The 27,435-nt window shown below is 45.7% G+C and overlaps 2 protein-coding genes across 2 annotated transcripts; both read right to left on the bottom strand.

The window, feature by feature from the left end:
* Positions 426-8,012, bottom strand: LOC102173224 (cationic amino acid transporter 3-like). The gene is made up of 12 exons (XM_013971643.2): positions 7,881-8,012; positions 5,581-5,982; positions 4,862-5,020; positions 3,403-3,580; positions 3,100-3,212; positions 2,706-2,928; positions 2,415-2,554; positions 2,211-2,313; positions 1,636-1,820; positions 1,268-1,434; positions 890-998; positions 426-723 (listed from the first exon to the last, which is right to left on the bottom strand). The coding sequence occupies exons 2-12, from the start codon at positions 5,951-5,953 to the stop codon at positions 635-637; spliced, it is 1,839 nt and encodes a 612-aa protein (XP_013827097.2). The 5' UTR covers positions 5,954-5,982; positions 7,881-8,012; the 3' UTR covers positions 426-634.
* LOC102170172 (cationic amino acid transporter 3-like) lies at positions 10,864-18,770 on the bottom strand. The gene is made up of 11 exons (XM_005692926.2): positions 18,398-18,770; positions 17,432-17,590; positions 15,322-15,499; positions 15,006-15,118; positions 14,642-14,864; positions 14,349-14,488; positions 14,152-14,254; positions 13,765-13,961; positions 13,402-13,565; positions 13,014-13,122; positions 10,864-12,842 (listed from the first exon to the last, which is right to left on the bottom strand). Exons 1-11 carry the CDS (start codon positions 18,768-18,770, stop codon positions 12,721-12,723), a joined length of 1,881 nt encoding a protein of 626 aa, XP_005692983.2. The 3' UTR covers positions 10,864-12,720.

Below are 27,435 nucleotides of genomic sequence, written 5' to 3'. Positions count from 1 at the left end.
AAATGTCAAGAAAAATGATTATTTTCACTATTGACACTATATCTCAATAACGCCAGAGGAAAGGCACGAATGAGCATATCCCTTTGTCATTATGAAAGTATCCACTTTTTCTGTTATCACTCTCTTTTCCTTAAGGTCAGCTTTGTCTGATATTGACGCAGCTGTGCTAGCTTTCTCGTGTTACTGTTGGCACAATGTATCTGTTCTTTCTGTTTTACTTCCAATATATTTGTGTCCTAATATTTCAAGTGCAATACTGGACACATATACTGTTACCTGAATTTCCTTCCCATGTGGGAGTCCCTGGTGTTTTTACTGGAAAGAGGCAGGAGGAGGAGTTTCTTACGTGCAGGTGAGTATTTTATTTCTTCTGGTTGCTGCTTACATTGTAGTTTTTTGTAAAAATTCATCTTGCTGCACTTGACAAAATTTTAAAAAGTTTATTTAACATTTATGCAATGTTACAGTCACTGTGTCCATGAACAATAAAATACAAGGGTCTAAGTGCATCCGCCTTCACAGTCCATAGAGATCACAGTGCCCCTTGAAACAGAAGATCCTTTAGGACACAGAGGGATTCCACACAGCATCTACTTCCTGTGGTTAAGATGGCTCAGCATCAGGGATGTTTTTGTCAAGTCTGGGAGGTGGTGGCTGGTGGCTGTTGATGATTGTTCCCTGCCAGGCTGTGTCGGATCCCATATCCAAAGTATATGAGAAATCCTAGTAGAGAAATGAGACAATGAGAAGGGAAAGTAGGGCTTCTCCTCACTTACAAATGCAAAATGGGCTCCTATTATGGCATCTGACACAGTTTAGGGGAGAGGTGGTGGGAACAGGATTGGGTTCAGTCACCCAAGAGGCCTCTTTATCCCAGAAAGCTACTTACCAATGGCATTCCAGATGCCAAATTGGGTCCAAGTCCTCGGAGTCATCAACATCATCAAGTAAACGTTCACAAAGATGCTCACCAGTGGGAGGACAGGCAGAGCAGGGACCTGTGGGCAGAGTCAGTTAATTTCTGAACACACCCCAGATGTCTGAAAGGGAGACCCTACCCTACATGGGTGGGAGGCTCCAGTCCTTTTCAGGCTGTGCATTCAGCGCCTACTGAGATTGTGTATGTAAAGCACTGAGTGTGGATCAGGGAAGGGTCTGTTTATTTTAGCAACTTATATTCTTTAGGGCAGCAAAGGATATTTAGACTTCAAAGCCTGCAGACTTCATTCATTCAAGGTGAACAGTTTAGGCACATAAGGTCACCTACCTTGAAGTACTCAGGAACTGGGTCCTTGGGCTGCCTCCAGATGATGACCGTGACCCCTGTGATGAGCAGCAGCAGCAGCACAGCCACTGTTGTGAGCACGGGGTCTCCAGAGAACACCTGGCTGGACCACTGGGCCAGGATCACACTCAGGATGGTCAGCAGGAGAACTGCAAGGGTCAAGGTGGAGAACAGGCTGACTCAAGAAGCCAAAGACGTCAGGACCTTGGCTCACCGCGCCCCCCCCACCCCAGGCTGCCCACCTCAGGAAGGGCCATCGTATTTCCAAGACTCCTCAACTGACAAAATACACACTCCCACCACCTCCTGTCAGTCTCAGAATATGACCAAAGAGAAATTCCACTGCTCACCAAGCAGGGAGGTACAACCATAGACAATCTGGCCAGATTTCAGAGTGGGGGTGGTGCTGGTAGGGAACCACAGAGTCTTCAGAATCCTTGAGGTTGTTGCTTCAGGTACAGGTTCTGAAGGACTTGCTTCATGTCTTGAAATATCAATTTGCTTCTTCTTGCTTAAAGTCTGTTCTGGTTGGTACCTGAATTACAGATATTAAGGCAGTGTTAACAGCAGCCCTTACTCATCCAACATTAGGCAGCCTGTTCCACCTCTCTCTTGCCTTAAGCATAGAAGGACATTTAGAAGGTGGCTTGAAGGCAGATTTAGAAAAAGACATTTAAAAGGTGTTTGCAATGTTGAGGTCTGGATTTGATTCCTGGGTTGGGAAGATCCCTGGAGAAGGGAAAGGCTACCCATTCCAGTATTCTGGTCTGGAAAATTCCATGGGCTGTAAAGTCCATGGGGTTGCAAAAAGTCAGACATGACTAAGCGACTTTCATTCACTTCAATTTATGAAGGCAGACGATGATTACCTCCCCATCAATCCCCACGAGTCTGAGACCCCAGTCAAGGTGCAGTGGAGTCTCACCTGAGGACAAGCACAGAGAAAGACACCAGGGAGTAAACAAGCAAATTCCCAATTGACATGAGGTCCACAAGGTCACTGAACTTGAAGAGCAATGCCAAGAGCCCTAGAATGAAGGCAAAACAAGATGGTGGAGGGAGGGAAAAACTGGAGGAAATACCCAAGCTAAGGAAGTTGACCAAAGAAGGAGTGGGTTTCGTTATCCACCTGCGATATTTCCAGAAGACATGATGGCCATGATGGGGGTTCTTGTACGAGCGAAGACACTGGCAAGTTTCTGGAAAAGGAGCCCATCATGTGCCATATCCCTGATCACCTTGGGTATGGGGAAGAAGATGCTCTGGAGCCTGGAAGCAAAAAGAGGAACACGAGGACAGACTGGGGCATCTGCTTTCTGGTCTACAGGGTGTAAGGTGTCTTTATCTCTTGTCTCTCTATCCCAAATTGTTGGCAACCTGAGCATCTGACCGTAGACGAGGAGAAGACCATGATACTGACCTGGATGTGAGAGCACAGAGGGTGGTAACAGCCACGACATATCTGGCAACGTCCCAGCCGATGTAGAGAAAAGCCTGCGGCAAGGGGCTCTCAGGGTGAATCAGGTAGTAGGGCACCATGAGGGTGAGCGCGGCCGAGACTCCAGAGTACGCCAGAAAGCAGATGAAGATGGTGATCAAGATGCTCCAGGGGATGGAACGACGAGGGTTCAGGGCTTCTTGCTCTGCAACATTGATGAAGGTGCTGGGTCAGGAAAGCACACTGGAGTGAAACCACAAAATCCCTCTCTTTCTTGTACCATGAAAATAAGCCTAACCTTCTACCCACCCCTGTGCCCAAGGGGCAGCCCAATCTGTCCCCAAACCCCTGAGGGGACACACAATGACCATGTTACCTTTAGTGACAATGGCATCAAAACCAACAAGTGCATAGAAACATATCGCTGCTCCACGGAGAATTCCACCAAGGCCAAATGGCACAAATCCTCCAGAGCCCAGAGGACCCAAGCTATGGTGAGAGAAGGAACGAGGAAGAACATGGGTGAGGTGTGTTCAGCCGTCTCTACGGGAATCCTCAGTTAATACCACAAGTCCTGGGCTCCAGACTCCCAACATTTGGATCCATCAGCCCAGGTCTTTTAGTCCCAGCTCTGCACCCTCAGCCCATGCATTACTAAGGTCAAGGGTACCACCCTAACCTAGAAATGCCACCCGATCCAGGTGTGATGGATGTGTAGTCCTGTTCTGTGAGCTTCCAGTTGTGCAGGTCTCCCTTAAAGAAGCCAGAGAGGATGATGAAGATGAGAACCAAGACGTTGATGCCTGTGAACACTCTGGTAACCAGAAGTGACTCACGCGCTCCCAGAGCAAGTGCCCCTGTGGGGAAAATGGAATATGAGATGTCCAGAATAGCAAAATCCATGGAGACAGAAAGCAGGCCGGTGTTTACCAGGGGCTGGAGGTTGTGGGATTGGGACACATGGGTGGACAGTGACTGCTCAGTGGGTGCAGGGGTTCCTTTGTTGTATATGTCTGGAACTACATGGAGGTGATGGTTGTACAACATTGTGAATGTGCTTAGTGCCACGGTATTGTATACTTTCGGAAGGTTAATTTTATTGTGAGGTGGTAACCATCTCACAGTATATACACCTAACACCTTAAACTTGCACAATGTTGCATGCCAATTATATCTCAATAAAACTGAAGATAGTAAAATGGTTAATTTTATGCTATGTGAATTATTTCCTAATTAAAAACACACCTTTGGTCTCAATACAGAGGAAGAAACTTGTCCAAGTAAATTGATTCTCAATGGGGGTTGATTTTGTGCCCTAGGGATGTTTGCCAACGTCTGGAGACATTTTGATGGTCATTGTCACTACTTGGGAGATAGGCATAGTATCTAAATAGGCATGGTATCTAGTGAGGAAAGTTCAGGAACGCTCAATGATAAATTGCCAGATATATAAATTAAGAAAGTCCTACAATTTGAAGAGCCAACTCATTGGAAAAGACCCTGGTGCTGGGAAAGATTGAAGGCAAAAGAAGAGGGCAACAGAGGATGAGATGGTTGGATGGCATCACTGGCTCAATGGACATGAGTTTGAGTGAACTTTGGGAGATGGTGAAGGACAGGGAAGCCTGTAGTCCATGGAGTCACAAAAAGCTGGCCCTGACTTAGGAACTGACGACAGCAACAATGGACAGGACAGCCCCCAATACTGAAGGCTGTTCCCGTCTAGAAGGTCAGTAGTTCCAAGAGTGGGAAGCAACAGTCTGTGTCTTGCCTTCCTGTCTCTCATACCCCAGACCCTTCTTGGTGGATGGATTGTCCCTGTATGCTCAGTTGCTCAGTTGCATCCAACCCTTTGCGACCCCATGGATGCAGTCCACCAGGCTCCTCTGTCCATGGATTTTCCTAGCAAGAACACTGGAGTGGGTTGCCATCTCCTCCTCCAGGGGACCCTCCTGACCCAGGGGTTGAAACTACGCCTTCTACATTGCCAAGTAGGTTCTTTACCACTGAGCCACCAGGGAAGCCACATCTCAGACCTTTATTCCAAGTCCTAATACCCCGTGATTCTGCCACCCCAAGCCTTTCAGCTCCTCCGCCACACCCCTCTCTTCCCATCCTAATTTGGACCCCTATCTCACCTGTGAGCAGCAGCACCACAGCCAGGGCGATGAAGTCTGGGTAGCGGGCCAGGTAGTCGGGCATGTACTGAGAGAAGGCTCTCTGTAATGCCTGAGAGATGTGGTTCCCGATCAGGCCATCAAAGGTGTAGCTCCAGGCCTTGGACACGCTTGCAGTGGCTGCAGCAGGAGAAGAAACATTCATTGATAAACGTGAATTGAATCCCTCTATGCACCATGGGATGCATCTGGGGAGGAAATTTACAAAATGCCAAATGTCAAACAATTTATTTTCATGAAGTGGGGAGGGTAGACCCAGATGATTCACAAACTGGGTCAGTTATTAAGTGTTTTAGTGGGAGATCAATGTTATGCAAGAAAACAGGGAAGAGGGAACAAGAGGTCTGGGAGATAAGGATTAAAATTTTAAATCCAGTGCTAATGGAAACTCCATGAAGGCAAAAGCAGAGCAGAGACTTCAGTATGGTGAGGGAATGAGCCTGTGGGCCATGCCTCCTTCTCACCCACTCCCCACGGTTCCCTTTCCTCTGGGTTCTTGGTCTATCATTTAAGGAAAGCAGGGGAGAGCTGAGTAGAATGAAGCTGTGGAGTTTTCCTAACACTATTACTCTCCTCGCCTCACAAAGTGGATGATAAAGTGCTCATGAATGACTGAAGAACAAATCCCACTCCTGGTTTCCTGGTCTTCAACCCCACACCTTCTCCAGCCATCATCTCACCAAAGACATAGGACAGTATGAGGTTCCAGCCAGCGATGAAAGCCCACAGTTCTCCCACGCTGATGTAGCTATAATGATACGCAGAACTGGTCCACTTTATCCGTGTCCCAAACTCAGCATAGCAGAGCCCAGACAACACAGAAGACAGGGCCGCCACCAAGAAAGAGATGATGATTGCTGGTCCAGCGACGAACAGGGCCACCTCTCCAACCACGATGTACACGCCAACCCCCAGGGTGCTGCCCACACCCAAGACCACCAGGTGGAGGATGTTCAGATGACGGCTCACGAGAATCTCAGACTCCTCCCTGGGCTCCAGGGGCTGCCTGCGGATCAGCTTCTGACCACACTGGCGGGGGTCCTGACACTGCATCCTAGGTGAAGTTGAGGAGCTGTGATCTGCTGAGGAAGGAAGACACCAAGTCATGAAGAATGTCCATTGGCCCTTGGCCCCGGGAGTCCAATTCCGTGGAGCAATGGAGTGATGGGGGGCAGATGGTGAAAGGACACTTCGGGCAAGTTCTCCATCTCTGAGCGTTGGTTTCTTCAAACATAAAGAAGCCTTTTAACAAGTTTCAAAGTTACTGGAAGGGACTTCCTTGGTGGCACAGTGTTTAAGAATCTACCTGCCAACGCAGAGGACATGGCCCAGGAAGATTCCACATGCTGAGGGGCAACTAAACCAGTGCACCATGACTACTGAGCCTGTGCTCTGGACCCTGCGAGCCTCAACTACTGAGCCTCTGTGCCTTGAGCCCATCCTCTGCAACAGGAGAAGTCACCACAATGAGAAGCCTGCGCACCAAAACTAGAGAGTAATTCTGATCACCGCAATTAGAGAAAGCCTACACGCAGCAACAAGGAGGCCGCACAGTCATTAATTTTAAGTTACTTTTTAAGAGTTAGTGGAAAAGTGGAGTGGATTGCATCTCCCCCCAATTGTGCCCCTTTGGAATATGGATAGTTTTGAGCTGAAGGCGATGAAGACCCAGCAGACTGAAACTCCTTGCCACTCCCCTTAACTGCTCAACATAATGTAGTTTAGGGGCCTATACCTAGACGAGAGCTATTACCAAAAATACATTTTTATCTCAGAAAGACTTGCCTGCATGGAATAGCAAACATTTGTTCACCAAGTGTTGACTCTTGCCATCTTTCCTGTGGGTTCTCTTCCTCTTGTTTGAAGCCCCAGGTTCCTACCTACCCTTCTTCCTTCACTTAGTGGAGTGTATAAGCCTCACCTGCCTGACTGTCTTTGTGCCTTTGAGTTTTTATCAGGTTCCAATACATAGCAAATTAAACTTGTTCATCTGACTTATGTCAATTTGATTATTAGACTGGGCAAAGAGCCTGGAAAGAAAAGGTTTCTGCCCCACAGAAGCAAAAGCTGCCAACACAGAACTTGGCACAGTAGATGCTTACTTGGTATGAGCTGAGCGGATGAAGGTAGTGATTTTTGTATTGAATTCAACCAGCTCTCCTGGTTCAAATCCACCTATAGTACTACTTACTAGCTTCTGGGCTCCCCTGGTAGCTCAGCTGATAAAGAATCTGCCTGCATACAGGAGATCCCAGTTCAACTCCTGGGTCAGGAAGATCCCCTGGCAGAGGGACAGGCTACCCACTCCAGTATTTCTGGTCTTCTCGAGTGGCTCAGACAGTAAAAAATTTGCCTGCAATGCAGGAGACCTGGGTTTAATCCCTGGGTTGGGAAGATCCCCTGGAGGATGAAATGGCAACCCACTCCAATATTCTGGCCTGAAGAATGCCCATGGACAGAGTAACCTGCAGGCTACAGTGCATGGGGTTGCAAAGAGATGGACACGACTGAGCGACTAAGCATACACACACACACACATTAGCTCGTCTGATTTAACATAACTCACCACAGTCTTCCCAAGGAAACTGAGAATGTTCAAGTCCCAGATGAAGGACCAGAAAATACGGAGATCCCACAGTATAGAGGAGACTGAATCCAGGGGTCCACGTATCATAAACTCTACGTAAGTGTAATGTTTATTGTTTGAACACCACTCAACAAACACATCTAGAGACTCCAGACACTAATGCAATCTCCCCCACACCACCTCTTCACACACACACACACACACACACACACACACACACACACACACAGAAACTGAGTTCTCATTTCCTTCTGCTTTCATCTAGAAAACGGGTCTCTCCACCCTAAGGCTGGAGCCGGGCTGACCCCTGCACCCTGGGATTGCAGAGGTCTCTTTGGGAGGATGTGAACTCAGAGCCTAGTCTCCCACAGAAGAGGGTGACCCCAGACTTACTGGATCCTTGGAGCAGAGCCTGGAGCACTGGGTCAGGCAGGGAGGCTGAGGGTAACTCATGTGGGGCTGGAGCTGAGACCTCTCCAAGAACCGAAGCGGGAGTCCTGAGCACAGAAGATGGTCCTCACCCCTGGGTTGTTGGGGTGGAGATGGCGCTGGGCGGGCGGGGAGCAGTGTTGCTATCAGCTCTTGACACTTACGTGGTTACCCTTAGGAGGAGGTTCTGAGAGGTATTTTTTCATTGTGGCAAAATACCTATAACATAAAATTGACCATTTTAACCACCTTTAAGTGTCTAGTCGTGTGAAATATATTTGCATTTTGGGTCGTGTTAAGTACATTCACATTTGGTGCAACCAAACTCCAGGGCTGTTTTCATCTCGCAAAAGTTCAACTCTGTTCCCGTTCAACAATAATTCCCCCTTTCTCCTTTCCCAATTCCTGGCAATCACCCTCCTCCTCTCTGTGTCTATGAATCTGACTACTCCGGATACTTCATTTAAGTTGAATCAGAATATTTGTCATTTCCTGCCAGGTTAATTTAGCTTAGTAAATGTCCACCAAGTTCTTTCATGTTGTAGCATCTGTTGGAATGCCCTCCCTTTTCAAGGATAAATAGCACTCTATTATTTGGACCTACCACATTGTCTTATTCATATGTTGGTCAATGGGCACTTGGGTTGTTTCATGTTTTAGTTTTGCGAATAATGCTGCTATGAAAATGAGTGTACAAATACCTCTTCCAGAGTGTGCTTTCAATTCTGTTGGTAAAGCCTTGGAAGTAGAGTGAGCTTCCCTGGTGGCTCAGACAGTAAAGAATCTGCCTGTAATGTGGGAATACCCAGATTTGATCCCTGGGTCAGGAAGATCCCCCGGAGAAGGGAATGGCTACCTACTCTAGTGTTCTTGCCTGGAGAATTCCAGGGACAGAGGAGCCAGGCGGAATATAGTCCATGGCATTGCAAAGAGTCAGACACTAGTGAGTGACTAACACTTTCTCTTTCAGAAGTAGAATGGCTGGATCATATAGATTTTTGTCTGCTTGTGATGGAGAAATAGTCACATACTGAGGTATGAAGTCATTTTTTCTTATGGTTCATCTTGAACTGTGTGTGAGCTGAGACAGCCTGTCCAGCCCTCACAGCTCATTTGCTTTGACCATTGCGGTAAAGAGAGTCTGTTTGGAAGATAAGAATGAGTAACTCCCTTTCCATGGTGTCCATGTTAACACTCCCTCCAAGATAAGGTTCCCGTCCCAGACACCAGGGTCCTGCTGTCTCGCTGTCTGTGTGCTAAGCCTGTCTCTCTTGAAATCTGGAAGGAATTCGCCCTGTCATGTTGATGTGTGAGCTTTGTTTGGATGAGGTGTAAGAGGATGCTGGAAACAATGCTTCAGCAGAGCAGTTCCTCAGAGCTCTCTGAGAGGCTGCCTTCCCAACTATAGCCCTCAGTTTGGTTCAAATTAATTCTTTTTCTATCCCTATGGTAGGTTCTTTATTGATTGCTTCTGTGGACACAGATTCATTTGATCATCAAGAACCCTGAAAAGGAGGGGCTATAAAACCGGGGACCCAACTCTCAATCCTCCTCCCTCCCAGTTTTATTTACATGACTTGCACAATCTGCTTGAGACCTGAGACACTCAATTGTGGGGAACCCTTAAGCCCAGCTCAGCACCAATTAGGAGTTTGTTGTTGTTACATTCATCCACGAAGTCATATCCAGCTCTTTGCAACTCCATGAACTGCAGCATGCCAGGCATCCCTGTCCTTCACTGTCTCCTGGAGTTTGCTCAAACTCCTGTCCATTGAGTCGGTGATGCAGTCTAACCATTTCACCCTCTGCCACCCCCTCCTACTCCTGCCCTCAATCTTTCCCAGCATCAGGGTCTTTTCCAATGAGTCTGTTCTTCACATCAGGTGGTCAAAGTATTGCAGTTTGAGCTTCAGCACCAGCCCTTCCAATGAATATTCCAATGAATGATTTTCTTTAGGATTGACTGGCTTGAATTTCTTGCTGTCTAAGGGACTCACTTCCCTAGTGGCTCAGATGGTAAAAGCATCTGGCTACAATGCGGGAGATCTGGGTTCGATCCCTGGGTCAGGAAGATACCCTGGAGGAGGAAATGGCAACCCACTCCAGTACTCTTGCCTGGAAAATTGCATGGACAGAGGAGCCTGGTGGGCTGCAGTCCATGGGGTCGCAAAGAGTCGGACACGACTGAGCAACTTCACTTCACTTCAAGGGACTCTTAAGAGTCTTCTCCAGCACCACAGTTCAAAATCACCAAAGTTCAATTCTTTGGTGCTCAGCCTTCTTTATGGTCCAGCTCTCATATTCACACAGGACTACCAAAAAAACCAAAGCTCATAGATTAGACATAGCTTTAAATTCTTATTTTCCATTTTAATTAGTTTCACAAAATATTGTATTTCAAGCAAATACTGTTCATTCCCTTGATATCATCTGAAAAATAAAATTTTCTCTGTTTTGGGGCACATAAAATATTACATGTACATGTGATTCTTTTATTATATATCTCATCAAATATAATTGAACATTTTCTGCATTTCAGACACTGTTTCAGCTGCTAGGGAGAAAATGGTGGTCAAAAGTGTTGTGAGTTGAGTGTATTTCCCCATTCTCAAATTCCTCTGTTGAAACCCTAACCCCCAGGACCACAGAATGTGACTGTATTTGGTGAGAGGGCCTTAAAGAGGTAGCTAAATCTAAATGAGGTCATTAGAGTTGGCCCTAACCCAATATGACTGATATCCTCATAAGAAGAGGTGATTAGAACACAGAGAGCGTACAAAGAGACCAAGAGGTGGAGAGATTTAGCACATAAAAATACAAGACACCTAAATGCAGTGAATTTCATAGAAACCGTGAACATTTAAAAATATATTTTAATACATATATCTTATATAGATACATATTTTATGCATTTAATTATACATATTTTACTACGTATAGACATATTCACATGTACACACATGCTTCACTTTTTACAAATATTGCATGTTTAAACTGATTTGTGACCACTGTGTTATCAATTGGTGTCTACCATATTTTAGAAAAAATATTTTTAAATCAAGGGGTGTACATTTTTTAAAAAACAAAATGCTATTGCACACTGAGTAGAGCATAGCATAATGTAACTTTTTAAAAACGTGACTTTTAGACGCATGGGGAAACTAAAAAATTTGTGTATGACTCCTTTTATTGCCATTTTTTAAAATTGGGTCATCTGGACCCAACCAGCAATATTCCCAGTGTATACCTGTATGGGTAATCATATTTGATTAATGAATAAGTCTCCAATTTGGGTCACATCACTTATTTTATTGGTTGCACTGTGCAGCTTGTGGGATCTTAGTTCCCCCAATTGGGACAGAACTCGCACAGCCTGCAGGGGAAAAACGGAGTCCTAATGACTAGACCACCAGGGAACTCCCCATACCATTTAATAGTTATAAAAATGCACCATTTGCTTTCCTGGAGAATTACCCACATTCTGGTTTTGGCTGATTGCATTTTCAGTTGAAATGTGAATCTATCCTTTATATCTGCTCTGAGCTGGGAGTCGCTCTAGAGGCTTGATTGTATTCTGATGCAGTTTGTCATCAAGGCTATGTTCCAGGAAGGGTTCTGTACTGCTTATCACGGCTCATGGGGTAGCACAGGACCTGGGTGTCCCACATCAGTAAGGGAAGAATGACAATCAGGTGATGTCAACCTCCTCCATCAAAGTTTCACCTGACAGCTTCAGTCCCCATTAATTTCTCAGCCAATAATTTCATTAGAACTCGCTAGATAGTGATATCTCTAATTCTGCTAATCTTCCTGCATTTATTCTTTAATCCACCTGATAATTTTGCTGCTTAGTTTCTTGACTTCCATCCCCCTTTTACTCTACTTCAGTTGTTCATTCCCACAAACAACCCTCTATATCATTATCACCGACATCATGCAAGTCCATGACCTCAGTTTCGAGCATTCTGTTCTGCAGCAACCACTTTTCATCTTGTTTCACAGGTTCGTTTTCCATCTTTCAGCTTCACCCAACTGGAAGCATTTATCAACCAATTATGACTCCCCATCCCATTCCCCTTCCTCTAGCAATGCAGGTGTCCTTGTTGTTTTTGCAATTAAGAACTTTTTCTCATCAACTCTCTTGTGCAACTCTAATGTTCTACCACAGAAGAGTAAAGAGAAATGATCATTTGGACGATGTTTCACTACATCTCAGTAAGCTGGGGGAAGAGATTAAAATGAGCGTTTCCCTTTATCATTACTCAACGATCCACTTTATCTGTTACTCTCTTTTTCTTAAACTCTACTTTGTTCTTTAATAAGGTAGCTGCCCTAGCATTCTTGTGTTACTGTTTGTACAACGTGTTTGTCCCCTTCCTTTTACTTCCAACCTATTTATGTCCTAATGTTTAAAGTATAACCCTGGACAGGAAATATACTTACCTGCATTTCCTTCCCAGGTCACAATCTCTGTGTTTTCAGTGGAAATAGACACAAGAAGGTGCTTCTTATACACCCATTAATATTTTAGTACTTTCTCTGGTTGATGGTTATTCTGTTGTACTTTCTTTGTGAAAATTCACCTTGAGGCTCACTTATGAAGCATGTGCCTTTCTGAATATATATTTTGCTTTGAAAAGTTTACTTCAAAATTATTCAATAGTAAAGTCATTTGTCTGCTGGCAATAAGCACATGGCTGTAAATGCATGTCACCTTCAGGCTCCATAGAGGCTCAAAGTGCCACTTGAACTGGAAGATACTTCTGAGTCTGGAGGGATTCCACACAGCGTCTATGTCCTGTGGTTAAGAAGATTCATCACCAGGGATGTTTCCGTCAAGCATGTGGGGACTGGAGGCCGGCGGCTGTTGATCATCATTCTCCCCCAGGCTGTGTCGGATCCCAAATCCAAAGTATACAGCAGATCCTAGTAGGGAGATGAGACAGTGAGAGGGGACAGTAGGAGCTCTCCTCACTTACGAAAGCCCAGCAGGTGTCCTCTGCCTTCTGTCATGTCTGACAGTTTAGGGGAGAGGTAATAGGAAGACACTTGGGTTCAGTCACTCAGGGGACCTCAGTTTCCAAGAAAGACACTCACCAATCCCCATCCAGAGGCCAAACTGGACCCAGGTCCTAGTGTTCATCTGCATCATCAAGTAAACGTTGACAAAGATGCTCACCAGTGGGAGGATGGGCCAATAAAGCACCTGTGGACAAAGTCAATTCATCCCTGAACACACCCCAGATGTCTGAAAGGGGGACCCTACTCCAGGTGGGCAGGAAGGGTCCAGTTCAATGCAGGCTGTGTGTTCAGCGCCTACTGAGATTGTGCGTGTAAAGCGTTGAGTGTGGATCAGGGAAGGGTCAATTGGTTTTAGCAGCTTCCCTCTGGGAGCAACTCCTGATCCAGCCTAGAGCATTTAGATGTCAGAGCAGGCAGCCTTCATTCCTCAAGGTGGAAAGCTTGGATACATAAGGTCACTTACCTTGCAGTGAAGAGGAGAGGGGTTCTGGGGCTGCCTCCAGATGATGACTGTGACCCCAATGATGAGCAGCAGCAGCACAGCCACTGTCATGTACACTGAGAGTCCAGAGAATACACGGCTGGTCAACAGGGCCAGGATCAGGCTCAGGACCATCAGCAGGAGAACTGCAAGGTCAAGGTAGAGGAGAACAGGCTGGACCCAGAAGACAAAGACATCAGGCCCTTGGGTCACACCCATCTCAAAACTGCCCACCTTAGGAAGGGCCATTATCTCTCCAAGATTCCTCCTCAACTGCCCAAAACACACTGCCCTCCCCATACTGTCAAATTTAGAATACAGCCAAAGAGAAACCCCACTGCTCACCAAGCAGGAAGGCACATCCGTAGACAATCCGCCCAGATTTCCGAGTGGGGATGGTGCTGGGAGGGAACCACAGAGTCTTCAGAATCCTTGAATTTTCTGCTTCAGGTACAGATTGTAAAGGTCTTGCTTCCAGCTGAGGAATATCTATTTCCTCTTCTGCTGTCTCATTCTGGCTTAAATTCTGTTCTGGCTGATACCTGAATTAGAAATATCAAGGCAGTATTAATAGTATCCCCTACTCATCCAACATCACCCAGATGATTCCATCTCTTTCCCAAATCAATGATCGTTGGTCATTTTGAAGGCAGGGTGAAGGCAGAAGAGGATCATGTTCGCATCAGTCCCCACCAGTCAAAGAGCCTCAGTCAGCGTGTTGTGGGGTCTTACCTGAGGACAAGCGCAGAAAAGGCCACCAGGGAGTAATCGAGCAGGGTCCCAGTTGACATGAGGTCCGCAAGATCAGTGAGCTCTAAGAGTAGTGCCATGACCGCTAAAATCAGGGCACAAACAAGGCAGGGGGAGAGAGTGAGATAGTGGAAATATGCAAGTTAAGAAAACTGATCAAACAAGTTTTGTTTATTCACCTGCAAGACTTCCAGAAGCCAAGATGGTCCAGATGGCAGTTCGTGTGCGGGCATGGATTTGGGCAAGTCTCCTGAAAAGGAGCCCATCCTCTGCCATTGTGTAGATCACACGAAACATAGGGAACATAGTGCCCAGGAGGCTGGGAGAGAAAGTGGGCACGTGGGAGGAAGGGGAGAAGCATGAGAGGCTGGGGTTTCTGCTCCCTAGTCTACATGGGGTAAGCTGTTTCTCAATCCGAAGCTATGATGTCTGATAATCTGACAGAGGGTGGAGAAAAAGCTTTGACACTGACCTGGATGAAAGAGCGCAGATGGTGAGGGCAGCCAGGACACATCTTAGAGGGCCCCACCCAACACCGAGGAAAGCCTGTGGCAGGAGGCTCTCAGGATGAATCTGGTAGTAGGGCACCATGAGGGTGAGTGCTGCTGAGCCACCAACATACACCAAAAAGCAGATGAAGATCGTGACCATGATGCTAATGGGGATGGAAAGCTGAGGATTTCTGGCTTCTACTCCTGCGAAATGGGTGGAGTATTAGGTCAGTAAACACACTGGAATGAAACCACAAAATCCAATTACCCACCTCCAAACGCAGTCTAGACTTCTTCCAATCCCTATGTCCAGACCCTTGATAAGAAACACAGTGACCACGTTACCTGTAGTAGCAATGACATCAAAGCCATCAAAAGCATAGACACACGTTGCTATTCCATGGAGAATCCCTTCAATGCCAAAAGGTGTAAACCCTCCAGCACCCAGAGGACCCAAGCTGTGATGAGAGAATGAATGAGGAAGAACATGGGTGAAGTGAGTTCAGCCATCTCTACTTGTATCCTCAGTTACTATCACAACTCCTGGACTCCATGACTCCACCATCGGATTCATCAGCCCCAATACCTTTGGTCCCCACCACGTTCCCAGCTGTGCGTATCACACACATAGACATTATTCAGCCAAGAGGACTCCCCTAACCTCGAGGTGTCAGTGGGTGCAGATGTGTTCAACGTGTAGTCCTGTTCTGTGAGGTTCCAGTTGTGCAGGTCTCCCTTAATGAAGCCAGAGACGATGATGAAGATGAGAATAGCAAGGTTCAAGAATGCAAACACTTTGTTAAGCATGACTGATTCTTGAAGTCCCAGAACCAGTAGTCCTGTGGAAAGATGGAATATGAGGCATCCACAATAACTAAATCCGTAGACATACAAAGAAAACTAGTGGTTGTCATAGACTGGGGTTTATGGGTGGGTGAAAGGTAGGCAGTGACTGCTCAGCAGGCACAGGGGTTCCTTCTGTAGTGATGAAGATGTTTGGAGCTGCATGGAGGAGATGTTTGCACGACACTGTGAGTTTACTAAGTGCCACTGGATGGTACACATTAAGATGGCTAATTTCGTTTTTTTTAATTTTACTTTACAATACTGTATTGGTTTTGCCATACATCAACATGAATCCACCACGGGTGTACATGAGTTCCCAATCCTGAACACCCCTCCCACCTCCCTCCCCGTACCATCTCTCTGGGTCATCCCAGTGCACCAGCCCCAAGCATCCTGTATCCTGCATCGAACCTAGACTGGCAATTCGTTTCTTACATGATATTATACATGTTTCAATGCCATTCTCCCAAACCATCCCACCCTCTCCCTCTTCCGCAGAATCCAAAAGTCTGTTCTATACATCTGTGTCTCTTTTGCCATCTCACATACAGGGTTATCGTTACCAAAAGATGGCTAATTTCTTATTGTGGTGATCATCTCACAATAAACACATCAATCAACATTACTTGATACATGTTAAAATTATGTAATACTGTATCTCAATTAAGACAAGCTACAAGCCTAGACAGCACCTTAAAAAGCAGAGACATCACTTTGCCAACAAAGGTCTGTAAACAAAGTTGCAGTTTTTCCAGTAGTTATGTATCAAAGTGAGAGTTGAACCATAAAGAAGCCTAAGCACCAAAGAGTTGATGCTTTCAAACTGTGCTGCTGGAGAAGACTCTTGAGAGCTCCCTGGACAGCAACGAGATCAAGCCAGTCAGTCCTAAAGGAAATCAGCCCTGAATATTCATTGGAAGGATGGATGTTGAAGCTAAATCTCCAATAGTTTGGCCACCTGATATGAAGAACCAACTCATTGGAAAAGATGCTAATGCTGGGAAAGACTGAAGGCAGGAGGAGAAGGGGATAACAGAGAATAAGATGGTTGGATGGCATCATCAACTCAATGCACATGAGTTTGAGCAAACTCAGGGAGATAGTGAAGGACAGGGAAGCCTGGTGTACTTCAGTTCATGGGGTCGCAAAGAGTTGAATGCGACTTAGCGACAGATTGTTATTGTTATAACAATCTCAATTATATCGCAAAAAAATCTGCGGGGATATGGTAAATGATTAATTTTATTTTGTAGGAATTTCCACTCAAATAAACAAATATCTTCAGTCTCAGTACAGGGAAGAAACTTGTAGGCCTAAAGTAAATGATTATCAGGTGGGGATGATTTTGTCTCTGAAGAGGCTTGGCAATATCTTGAGGCATTCCGATTGTCATAATTTGGCTGGTGGGCATTGCTGTTATCTAGTAAGTAAAGACTGAGGGTGCTAATCAACAGCTGACAATGACTGAAAAGAAAATTCACAATGAATAAGACAGCTCCCTGACATTGAAGAATGATGTAGTGCCCAGAATGTCAGTAGTGCCAAGGGTGAAAACCAGTGGTTTGTATCTTGGCTTCTTGTCTCTCCTATCTCAGTTCACTCCAGTCCTACCTGATGTGAAGAGCTGACTCATTGGAAAAGATCCCGATGCTGGGAAAGATTGAGGGCAGGAGGAGAAGGGGATGACAGAGGATGAGATGGCTGGATGGCATCACCAACTCAATGGACATGAGTTTGGGCAAACTCTGGGAGTTGGTGATGAATAGGGAGGCCTGGCGTGCTGCGTTTCATGGGGTCTCAAAGAGCTGGACATGACTGAGCGACTGAACTGAATTATCCCACCATTCTGGAACTCCAAGCTTTCTTTACCCCAACTCCCCCTCCACATCCCACTCTTCCCGTTCTATCTCTGAGCCCTGTCTCACCTGTGAGCAGCAGCACCAGGAGCAGGGCAAAAAAGTCTGGATGCCTGGCCAGGGAGTAGGGCATATATGGAGAGAAAGTTCCCTGGAACGCCTGAGAGATGTGGTTCCCAATGAGACTGTCGAAGGCGATGCTCCAGGCCTTGGCCTCACTGGCGGTGCCTGCAGCAGCAAGAGAACACTCACTGACAAAGAGAAACTGAACCCTTATCATGTACCATGGGACGTTCTGGGGGGAGGGGAGGTGAAAAACAGACGAAATACCTAATCTTACAAAGTTCTCTTTTATAGAGTGGAGAGGGTACACCCTTCGCAAGCGGCACTAATGGTGAAGAAGCTGCCCGCCAATGCAGGAGACGTAAGAGATACAGGTTCAATCCCTGGGTTGGGGAGATCCTCAGTGGTGGGAAATGGCAACCCACTTCAGTGTTCTTGCCTGGAGAATCCCATGGACAGAGGAGCCTGGTGGGCTACAGTCCATGGGATCGCAAAGAGTTGGATGTTACTCAAGCAACCTGGTGCTCAGAGTAGACCCAGATGATTCACAAAACAGGTCAACTATTTAATATGTTAGGAGGAGATTAATATGAGGCTAAAAACTATAACAGGGAAGTGGGACCTAGAGGACCGGGAAATGAGGGTGACAATTTAAGTTGAATTGTAAACAAAAATCCCACAAAGGAAACAGCGGAGCAGAGACTTCAGTATGGTGAGGGGAAGGGCCTGGGGGACATGCCTCCTTATCACCCACTCCTTTCAGTTCCTTTTCCTGCTCAGTTCTTAGTTCAGTCATTTAAGGAGAGCAGAGCTGACCTAACTAGAATACAGTTATAAGGGTTTCCTGCCACGTTACCCAAGCCCCCCCTCAAGGTGGATTAACGAAGTTCTCATGAATCAGTGAGGACTCAAATACCTGCTCTGAATTTCCTGATCTTAAGCCCCACACCTTCCCCCACCCCACCGTCTCACCGATGACAAAAGACAGGATGAGGTTCCAGCCAATGATGAAGGCACACAGTTCTCCCATGGTGACGTAGCTATAGAGATACGCAGAACCGGAGCGTGGTACCCGGGCCACCAACTCCGCGTAGCAGAGCCCAGACAAAAGAGTTGACAGGCCGGCCAGCAAGAAGCAGATGACGATCGCTGGTCCCGCTTCGTACACAGCCACTTCTCCAACCACGATGTACACGCCAGCTCCTAGGGTACAGCTCACACCCAGAGCTGTCAGGTCTACTGTGTTCAGACAGTGGGCCCTGCCCCTCTCAGACTCCTCCCTGGGCTCCAGCCGCCGCCTACGGACCAGCTTCTGACCAAACTGGTGAACATCCTGACACAACATCCTAGAGAATCGAGGAGGCTCAGATCTGCTGAGAAAACAGCATAGCAAGCCATCAAGAATGTCTGCCTGCCCTTGGCCCTGGGAGTCCAGTTCCATGGAGTGATAGAGTGATGGGAACAGGTGGTTAGAGGGCAGAGAGAGGGAGTTCTCTATCTCTGAGATATGGTTCCTTAAACCTAAGTGAATCTTTTAAGATGTTTCAAAGTTACGGAAAGAGTTGCTTGAAGAGAAGCGAGGGGGAACACTTCTCTTAATGAAGTGTGATTTTTATTCCTCCTAACTTCTTTACTGAAAATACACATCCTACTTTCCTGTTGTATATTAAAATGCTTCTGTTATTATTTCTAGTAGCTTTACCTATATATTTCAGATAGAATCCTCAACTCTTAAAACCTAGAAAAGCTAAAACATAATTATTTCTAAAGTGTTCATTCAAAAACTTTTATCCTCTACCAAGCCAATTTTCTTGCTAACAAATGTTGTAACATAAATTTAGCGACTTTCAGGCAACCCAGTTACAGTAAAATTATTATGCTTAATATTGATGACTCTGAAGATATGTTTATATTAACAAACTTAAACTGACTTTAAGGTCAGATATCAGTTTAACGCTGAATATTTCCCAGAGTGTGTGAACCTGCATTTAGCTTCAGTCTTGTATTTAGAATTATTTGCTTTCTTTTCTTTAAGCCAATTTAATAGTGCTCCTTTACAAATCAGCAACACCATCCAAAAGCAAAGACACTTACTGAGACGTACGTAAATCCAGACAGAGACGTCACAGTTTCATTTTCTAAACTTAGCCATGAATCAGCTATTACAATATGAAACTCACTAGTCTGTAAATAACTGTAACAGCAAAATGCAGTTACTCTTTAAAATAAATATATTTATGTAAAATTTTTATAAAGTTTTTAAATAAGTAATAAGTAAAACTTTTAAATGATTCTTCCATGTTTTAGCCTCAGTCTCAGAGCTTAGACATGGCTTAGATAAGTGTTCCTAAAAGCCCTGGTCTCAAGGCATAGGCAGAGAAAATCATGTTCTCCTAGCAGGAGTTGTTCTTTAAGGGTCAGAATGCTGGAAAAAAAAAAGTATTTTAAAAGTCAATTTTCTATAATTGCACATGCGAAAAGAACCAGTATTTTTTCTTCAACAGAGTTTTTAATCTTAACAAATTTTCTCTAGAGTCCAGAGAATATTGTGGCCACACAATGTTAGAATAAAATATCTTCTTTCTTTTCTGTAGCCATAGTTTCATAGGTAAATTTTAGACCAGAGAGTTCTCAAATTGGCCCTGGTAACAGGGGGAAAGTGGCTGATAAAATGTTGTACCAGCAAAGACTGTTTCTCTGGAAAGAAGGGAGTCTTCTTTTAATCCAAAGAATCTGAAGCAGTAAGGGAACTTGCAGGTTTGGGGAAGCTTGGTTCCCCTCTGAGAGCTGGGAAAAACTAGAAGGGGATCAGTTAGAATGAATAGGACATTTAATCTCAGTTTATTTTCCCATCTGTGGCAATAAAGATTTAATTGTAAGGTACTATATATAATATTATAAGATAGTATAATATTATAATCCAGAGACCTAATTTTTTAGGTCATTTTCCATCCCTCAACTTAAATAAAGACCAGTGATCATTAAAGCAAATCTAAGTTTCCCCTTTCTTGGCCCATCTGGCTTAAAAAGGACAATGTCCCAGGTTGAACAACTGGCAACCAAGAACAGCACTCCTAGAAATGAAGCCCAGCCTCCCAGAAACAGGACTTGGGAGCCCCTGAGGGTGCCGGGAGCCAGCGAGAGGAACTCCGCGCCCATGGCAAAGGTCATGAGGAAGGAGGCTTGGCATACGCAAAGGCGTGATCAAGCCTCAGGAAACCCCCTGTTCCCGAGCATCTACCCCCAAACCAGAGTCTGTTTTATGCTCTCACCTACACCTCTGACTTTACAGGGGGCTCTCCCCCATAACCATTTCTCTCGGAGAAGGAGTAAACGCGCAGCTCCAAGTTAATAAAAATTCCTGGGCGTGACAAGAGTGTTTCGACTTATGAACTTCTCTGAAGGTTCTCTAGCCCGCCTGTATAGGTTCGTCCAGCCGCATGTGATTGTTTACAGCTTCCCAACTATGAGATGGATGAGATGTTTTAGACTTACTAAAGGCAAATTCTTTCGGGAAGTTAGAAATTATTAGTATAGTGGGTTGGTTAGGAATTATATTGGTGAGGCGTTTTTCATTTGTTGTGCCAGTAAGTGCTGCTAATTCCCTGCCCTCGGTGGGACAAGGATGTCTCAGGTAAAACCTCTCTGCTGACAGACTAGCTTGTGTGATGGGATTATCCATACTCCATACATGATGGTTTACTACCTCTTAATCATAAACAGCACAGAGAGTTTGGAGTATTTTGAGAGTCTTAATTAGCATAGAGCTTTTCTCATTGTTGAGTCAATGATTGCCGCCAGGCCTCCATATCCTTAGGTACCTGGGAATATATTAATCAATGTATTTGGAATATAGAAAAGGAAATACAGTAGTTTTTAAGGTTAGCCATACTAGCTTTTTGAGTTAATGAATTTTCTCTCTTGTTATAGATCACTGTACTTTGTTATAAATCACTGTGTCCTTGCTATGTAAAAATGTAACTTTATCACTATCTTAAGACTAAATAGATCTTAAGGGGAACATTGGTGAAAGGATTTTCATTTGTTGGGCTGATGTTTGCTGCTAAATCTCCATATTCCCTGCCTTTATAATAAATATAACTAGCATATAGGAGAAATAAGTATTAACCTTTAAGATTGATCATGTTAACCTTGGGTTAAATAAATTCCTTTCTTGATTGTAACTCACTACACCCTCACCCTATAGGATTGCAACTTTATTTGGAGGGTGGTGCCTGGTTTAAGAAAAAAACACCCTTGGAAAATATAAGTTTTTTGGTTATCAGAAAGAAAGGGTCTTAAATGTCAGCAGGCCTCATGGCCAGAAGATGATGTAAAACCCCTAAGAAATTTTTTTATGTAAAGCACCTGATTTTGATAAAGGTCAGGACTGCTGACCCCCGCATGACTCTCTATTCATCCCTATGTGTAACAAAAGGTATATAAACAAACCTGAAAAATAAAGAAAGGGGAGCAGTTTCTGGAAAGACTGATTCCCCCATGTCGTTTCTTTCTTGCTCCCTGTTTTTCTGGCTGAATTACCAAGTTATTCAGCCTCTTTTTCTCCACTAATATTTCCTACTAGACTATCTGTTTCTAATCTCTCTATATATCTGTAATTAAATATGTATTTTTCCTAGGACGCCGACTCCTTCTCACCTTCGAATTACCCTGGATCCACCGGGGCTGGACCCCGGCGTGAGGGAGACCCAGACTGCCCTCTGAATTTCCTTCGAATCCTGTGTGTGCTGGAATTCTGAGAGTCCTCTACTCACCCATTGCTCACTGACCAGAAGTCTGTAGTTGACCCAGTCCCTCCCATGAGGGGTTCCCAGGTGCGGGGGTGGAGTGGGGTGTCGAGGGAACATTTGAACCAGTGCCAGTTTCACCAGGGTGCCCCTTGAGGAGCGTCTGCTGTAGCGGTGAGGTCAGCTCAGTAGGCTGTGCCCCTTGCGGTGCACGCGCTGTCGCAGCCTGGAGTGGCGGAGAGCTGCTGGCGGAACTGGAGGTGGCTACAAGGGAGAAGGCCACAGGGCTCAGGACCTGAGGGCCAAGTGCTGAGAGCAGTCTCACAGCGGATTTGTGCACACGGGGCACAGTGGGAGAGAAAACAGCAGAAATAGCCCCAGGTCTATCACCCCATTTGTTTGGTGTCTAAGGTAAAACTGAAGGGGACATAAGGCTTAGGTGAAAAAGAAACCTTGCTTCTCAAGTAAATTTGTAAATTCTAATTGGTAAATTAGTAAAATCAAGTAAATTCTTTACTTCTCAAGTAAAGAAGATCACAGGACAAGAAGAATTTGCCTGCTGGTGGGTTGCTTGGGGAGAACGACATGGAAGCCTGACTGCGGGGGCTGGGGGCTGTAATTTTTCTACTCCTGGGAAATGAAAGTGCAGTGTGTAGCAGGGAGCAATTTGTTGGAGGCAGTGGCAGCTGCCAAACTATGATCCCCCTTGCATTGCTCTCAGTGTTGAAGAGGATGGGCACAGGGCATGCTGGGAGTTGTAGTTCCTGCAGAGCCAGTGAAAGACGGAGAGAGGAGAGAGAAGAACATGACTTGGGCTCCTTCACTGAGCGGACTTTTAGCCCTGCGGATCTTGGAAGGAGAACAAAGCAGAGAGTGAGAGCAAGCAAGTGCTCATGGGAGAGAGAGAAACTCAGAGGTCTCCAGCCAGCAGTCTGCGGAGACCTGCAGTTTACCTTGAAATCCTGGGTCTCAGCATCAGATGTTCTCGGATAGAGTCAGGCGTGAGTGGTGGCTTAGTTCTCTGCCCAGGAATTCGCGGTCCAATTTCTGGGGGAAAACCAGGAATCCTAGCCGCTGGTCCACCAGGGGCCACAGGTTAGAGACAAGGTTCCTGTGGCTCTCGTCCCCATTGATAAATTCGTTTCTCAAGGAGTCAAAAGCTGTAAACACACACACACACACACACAAAGAAAGAAAAAGTGTACAAAGTATATTAGAGACACAGCCCAACAAGCCAGAGGCACAGAGAAACTGCTTGTTCAGTTCAGACCAAATGGAGGCAGAATTACACACCTGGAGAGAAGAGATGTGGGCCTTCCCTTGAGGAGGAGGAGCCCCATAAAAGGGCAGTTAAGTCATTCACACAGGGCACTTCTTCCAGATTTGTTCACCTTTGGCCAACTGTCTGGTTTCTTTTTCCATATCTGCCCTGCCCTAGCATCCTCCCAAAACACATGTACAACTTCTTTCCAAGATGGATTTTAGTCCAGAGCCCTGTGAGGGGGTCCTTGGCATCACCTATTACAGGATGGTGCCCCCTTCTTTTTGACGTCCAAGGAGGCTTTCTGGGCATGTGCAACGTCTCCCCAGTCCCAAGGGTGGGAAATATGTGACCTCTTGATCTTTTAATCAAATAGAGTTTAGCCCTGCTGTAATTGTTATCTTAAGAGTCCACAGGAAACAAAGTCCAGCTACTTACGATCTTCTTGTCATTTCTATCTAGAAGTGCCAACAGGAGGCTGGTTGTAAATGTCTAGCCTAGAGCCCACCTGCCTCCTTCCTCAGGATATGTAAACAGGAGTCAAATTCTAAATGCCCAGCCTGGAGCTTACCTAGATCCTGCCTCAGGGCCATATGGGGCTCCTGGGCGTTATTTCTGTCCCTTGTTTCTTGTAGGCAGACTCCAGCCTCCACAACCTTCCCTGAGTTCCAAAGGGCAGCTTCAAGCAGTTTGCTAATCACACAGCTTCTGAGGAACCACCTGAGGCAAAATTAAAGGGGCCAAAGCAATTTCATTGTCTTAAAGTGTTCTACCTACAAGATGAGACCTTTAAAAAGTAAAGTTGCAGTTACTAGCTGCCAGCAGATATTGTTCTGCAAATGGATGTGGCATCCTAGTCTGATGCAACTCAGAAAACTCGTTTTTGGCAATGCAAGCACTTGTCTGAGATCACACTCTGCGTCACCTAGCTATTTCCTCGGATGTCTGCACCGCAGCTACTTCATTTTGACTTTTAACTGTAGTTTTCTCCTCAACAGCCAAAGCAGGTGCCACCATTAGTGATGTCAGTGTTTGTCTATATGCAAAGATGAAAGAATCGGGGCTCATAAGATCTTCTCCTGACTTGTGGACACAGTGGAGGAAGGAGAGGGTGGGACAAATTGATAGAATAGCATTGAAACATATATGCTGTGTGTGCTAAGTCACTTCAGTCATATCCAACTCTTTGTGACCCTGTGGACTGTAGCCCTCCAGGCTCCTTTGTTCATGGGATTCTCCAGGCAAGAGACTGGAGTGGATTGCCATTCTCTTCTCCAGGGGATCTTCCAGACCCAGGGATCAAACCTGGGTCTCTTGCATTGCAGGCAGATTCTTTACCATCTGAGCCCCCAGGTAAGCCCCCAAACATATACATTACCACGTGCAAAATGGAAAGCTAGTGGGTAGTTGCTGTGTAACACAGGGAGCTCAACCCAGCGCTCTGTGACAACCAACCTAAAGGGGTGGGATGGGGGGTGGGTGAGAGGGAGGTTCAATAGGGAGGGGACACATGTATACCTACGGCTGATGCACGTTGTTGTATGGCAGAAACCAACAGAACATTGTAGAGAAGCAATCTTCCGATTGAAAATAAATTAAAAAAAAGTCTTCTGAAAGTTCTAACTCTCTGACGGCCTGTTCTGCCAGTTTCCCCAGTGCACAGACTGCTTCATTCCTGATCTCCACCCTAAACTCCTCTCAGCGGGTGTTGAAAGTCAGCAGCTGCAGCAGCTCCTGACTTAATCCTTGTAGAGATAGACGGCAGGGGCCAGTTTCCAGTCGGCAGGGCTCCGGTACGGTCATAAATTCAACCACGGGTTGGGTGGCAATTCATGACCACTATGGTCCAGGAAAATACTCTCTCTTGTTGCTTCTCCCAACATTTAGAGTTACACAGTTACCGGCACTGATCTCATATGAAACTACACGTCATCATTTTATCAGAGGCCAGTTGTGGAAGAAACAACAATTTTGCGAACCAGGAGAAACACAAATAACAAAGCCGGCAGTATTCGAAAGATCATAAGTGAGAATTAAGCCGAGAACTTCCATTAGGTGTGGCCCAGTAGATTTCAGGTCGTCTGACTCAATCCATTCTGTATCAGTCCTTATCTCAGAGAAATTATTTACTGGCACCATCCATAAGGCACCAGCCCTCTCATTGTTCTCCGAGCTGTGTGGGATCCTGTATTGAAAATGTGGAGTGTTCTGATGAGCCATGGGACTGTCAGACTTCTCTATGGGCTCCAGCGGCCGCCCGTGACCAGCTTCTGAACAAACTGGTGAACGTATGGACGCAGCATCCTAGACACAGCTGAGGAGGGTACAATCTGTTGAGAAAGCAAGACACAAAGTCCTCAGGAATGTCATCCTAAACAACACAGTCCTACTGTGGAGACCAGGAAACTCTACTCAGTATCCTGCGATAAACCATAGGAAAAGAATATGAAAAAGAGGGACTTCCCTGGTGGGCCAGGAGCTAAGACTCCACGCTCCAAATCAAGGGGCCCAGGTCCCATCCCGGGTCAGAGAACTAGATTCCATATACCACAGCTAAGCGTTGGCTCAGACAAATAAACATTTTTAAAAATATGGGAACTGTATACATAACTGAATCACTTTGCTGTACAACTGAAATTAACACAACATTAGACATCAACTTTACTTCAATAAAAAAAAAAAAAGAAGAATATCCATCTGCCCTTGGCCTTGGGAATCCAATTCCATGAAGCAACAGAATGAGGGGAAGCAGGTGATATAAGGACACATTGGGCAAGTTGTCCGTCTCTGAACTTTGGTTTCTTCACACATAAATAACACTTTAAACATATTTCAAAGTTACTGGGAGAGTTACTTGAAGAGACGTGAAGAGGATGAGAATATATCTCCCCAAAATGTCCACTTTGGATATGGGTTGTTTTGAGCTGAAGGCGATTCAGACCCAGCGGACTCAGGAGTTCTCTGTCTCTCCTTTAACTGCTCAAAATAATTATATTAGGGGACCTACTCCAGGAAAAGAGCTATTACCAGAGAACAGCTTTTAATCTCAAAAGGACTTGCCTGCCTAGAGGAGCAAGCAGCTGTTCACTGACCTCCTGTAAGTTGTCTTCCTCCCCCTTGAAGCCTCAGATCCCTACCTCCGTCTCCTTAGCTCAGGGGAGCATCTGAGCCTCAATTGCCAGACTGTCTCTGAGCCTAGGGGCTTCCCCGGTGGCACAGTCAGTAAAGAACCCGCCTGCAATGCGGGAGACCCAGGTTTGATACCTGGGTGGGGAAGATCCGCTCAGTATTCTTGCCTGGAGAATCCCATGGACAGAGGAGCCTGGAGAGTTGGAGTCCACAGGGTCGCAGAGTCCGACACTACTGCTGTGAGTTAGCACGCAAGCCCTGATCCTAATTGCAGCGTGCGGACTCTTTGTGGCAGGCTCCCTGCGGACTTCCCTTCAGTGGTGGCCTGCAGGCTCCAGGCCCTGTGGGCTCAGGAGCCGTGGGCATGTAGGACCTTAGTTCCCAGACCAAGGATCTTGAACCTGCCTCCCCTGCGTTGGCAGGCAGATTCTTTAGCACTGAGCCACCTGGGAAGCCCTCTGTGTATTTTACCACTATTAAAAAAAAATTACTGCCCACGATAAATAATAAAACTTGGGCACAGCAAACCCAAAAGTGACTGAATGTAAGTCATCATGCGTTTATTCTTTACATATACCTAAATCTGTGGGTGTTCAAGTCCCTTACAGTTACCCCAATATCTGCAGAAGAGGAAGAACCCATAGATTCAAAGGGCCCACAGTAAAAAGAGATTAAAATCATAAAATCTATACTAAGGCATGATCACCAACCCTACATCATAAACCTTATATAAGGGTGATCTCTAATATTATATGAACAACAGGAAAATTGTCTTAGAGCCTCAAGGCACTGATGCAATCTCCCTCCACCCTTCCTTACACACAAACACAGCGCAGACACCAGCTCCTGCTTTCATCTGTAAAACGGGTCTT

The sequence above is a fragment of the Capra hircus genome, chromosome 18, assembly GCF_001704415.2.
Source record: "Capra hircus breed San Clemente chromosome 18, ASM170441v1, whole genome shotgun sequence".
Lineage (NCBI taxonomy): Eukaryota > Metazoa > Chordata > Mammalia > Artiodactyla > Bovidae > Capra > Capra hircus.
This window is presented reverse-complemented; position numbering and strand designations above follow the sequence as displayed.

Bases quoted from the DNA above. Each gene is read 5' to 3' on its own strand.
- LOC102173224 (XM_013971643.2), bottom strand. From the start codon at position 5,953: ATGCAGTGTCAGGACCCCCGCCAGTGTGGTCAGAAGCTGATCCGCAGG. The intron at 1,821-2,210 runs GTGAGACTCCAC...TCTGTAATTCAG, and splicing joins TTCTCTGTGCTTGTCCTCAG to GTACCAACCAGAACAGACTT. The intron at 1,435-1,635 runs GTGAGCAGTGGA...TGACCCTTGCAG, and splicing joins TGGTTGTACCTCCCTGCTTG to TTCTCCTGCTGACCATCCTG.
- LOC102170172 (XM_005692926.2), bottom strand. From the start codon at position 18,770: ATGTTGTGTCAGGATGTTCACCAGTTTGGTCAGAAGCTGGTCCGTAGG. The intron at 17,591-18,397 runs GTGAGACGGTGG...TTGCTGCTGCAG, and splicing joins CATCCTGTCTTTTGTCATCG to GCACCGCCAGTGAGGCCAAG. The intron at 12,843-13,013 runs GTGAGTGTCTTT...TCTCCCTACTAG, and splicing joins TGGCCTCTGGATGGGGATTG to GATCTGCTGTATACTTTGGA.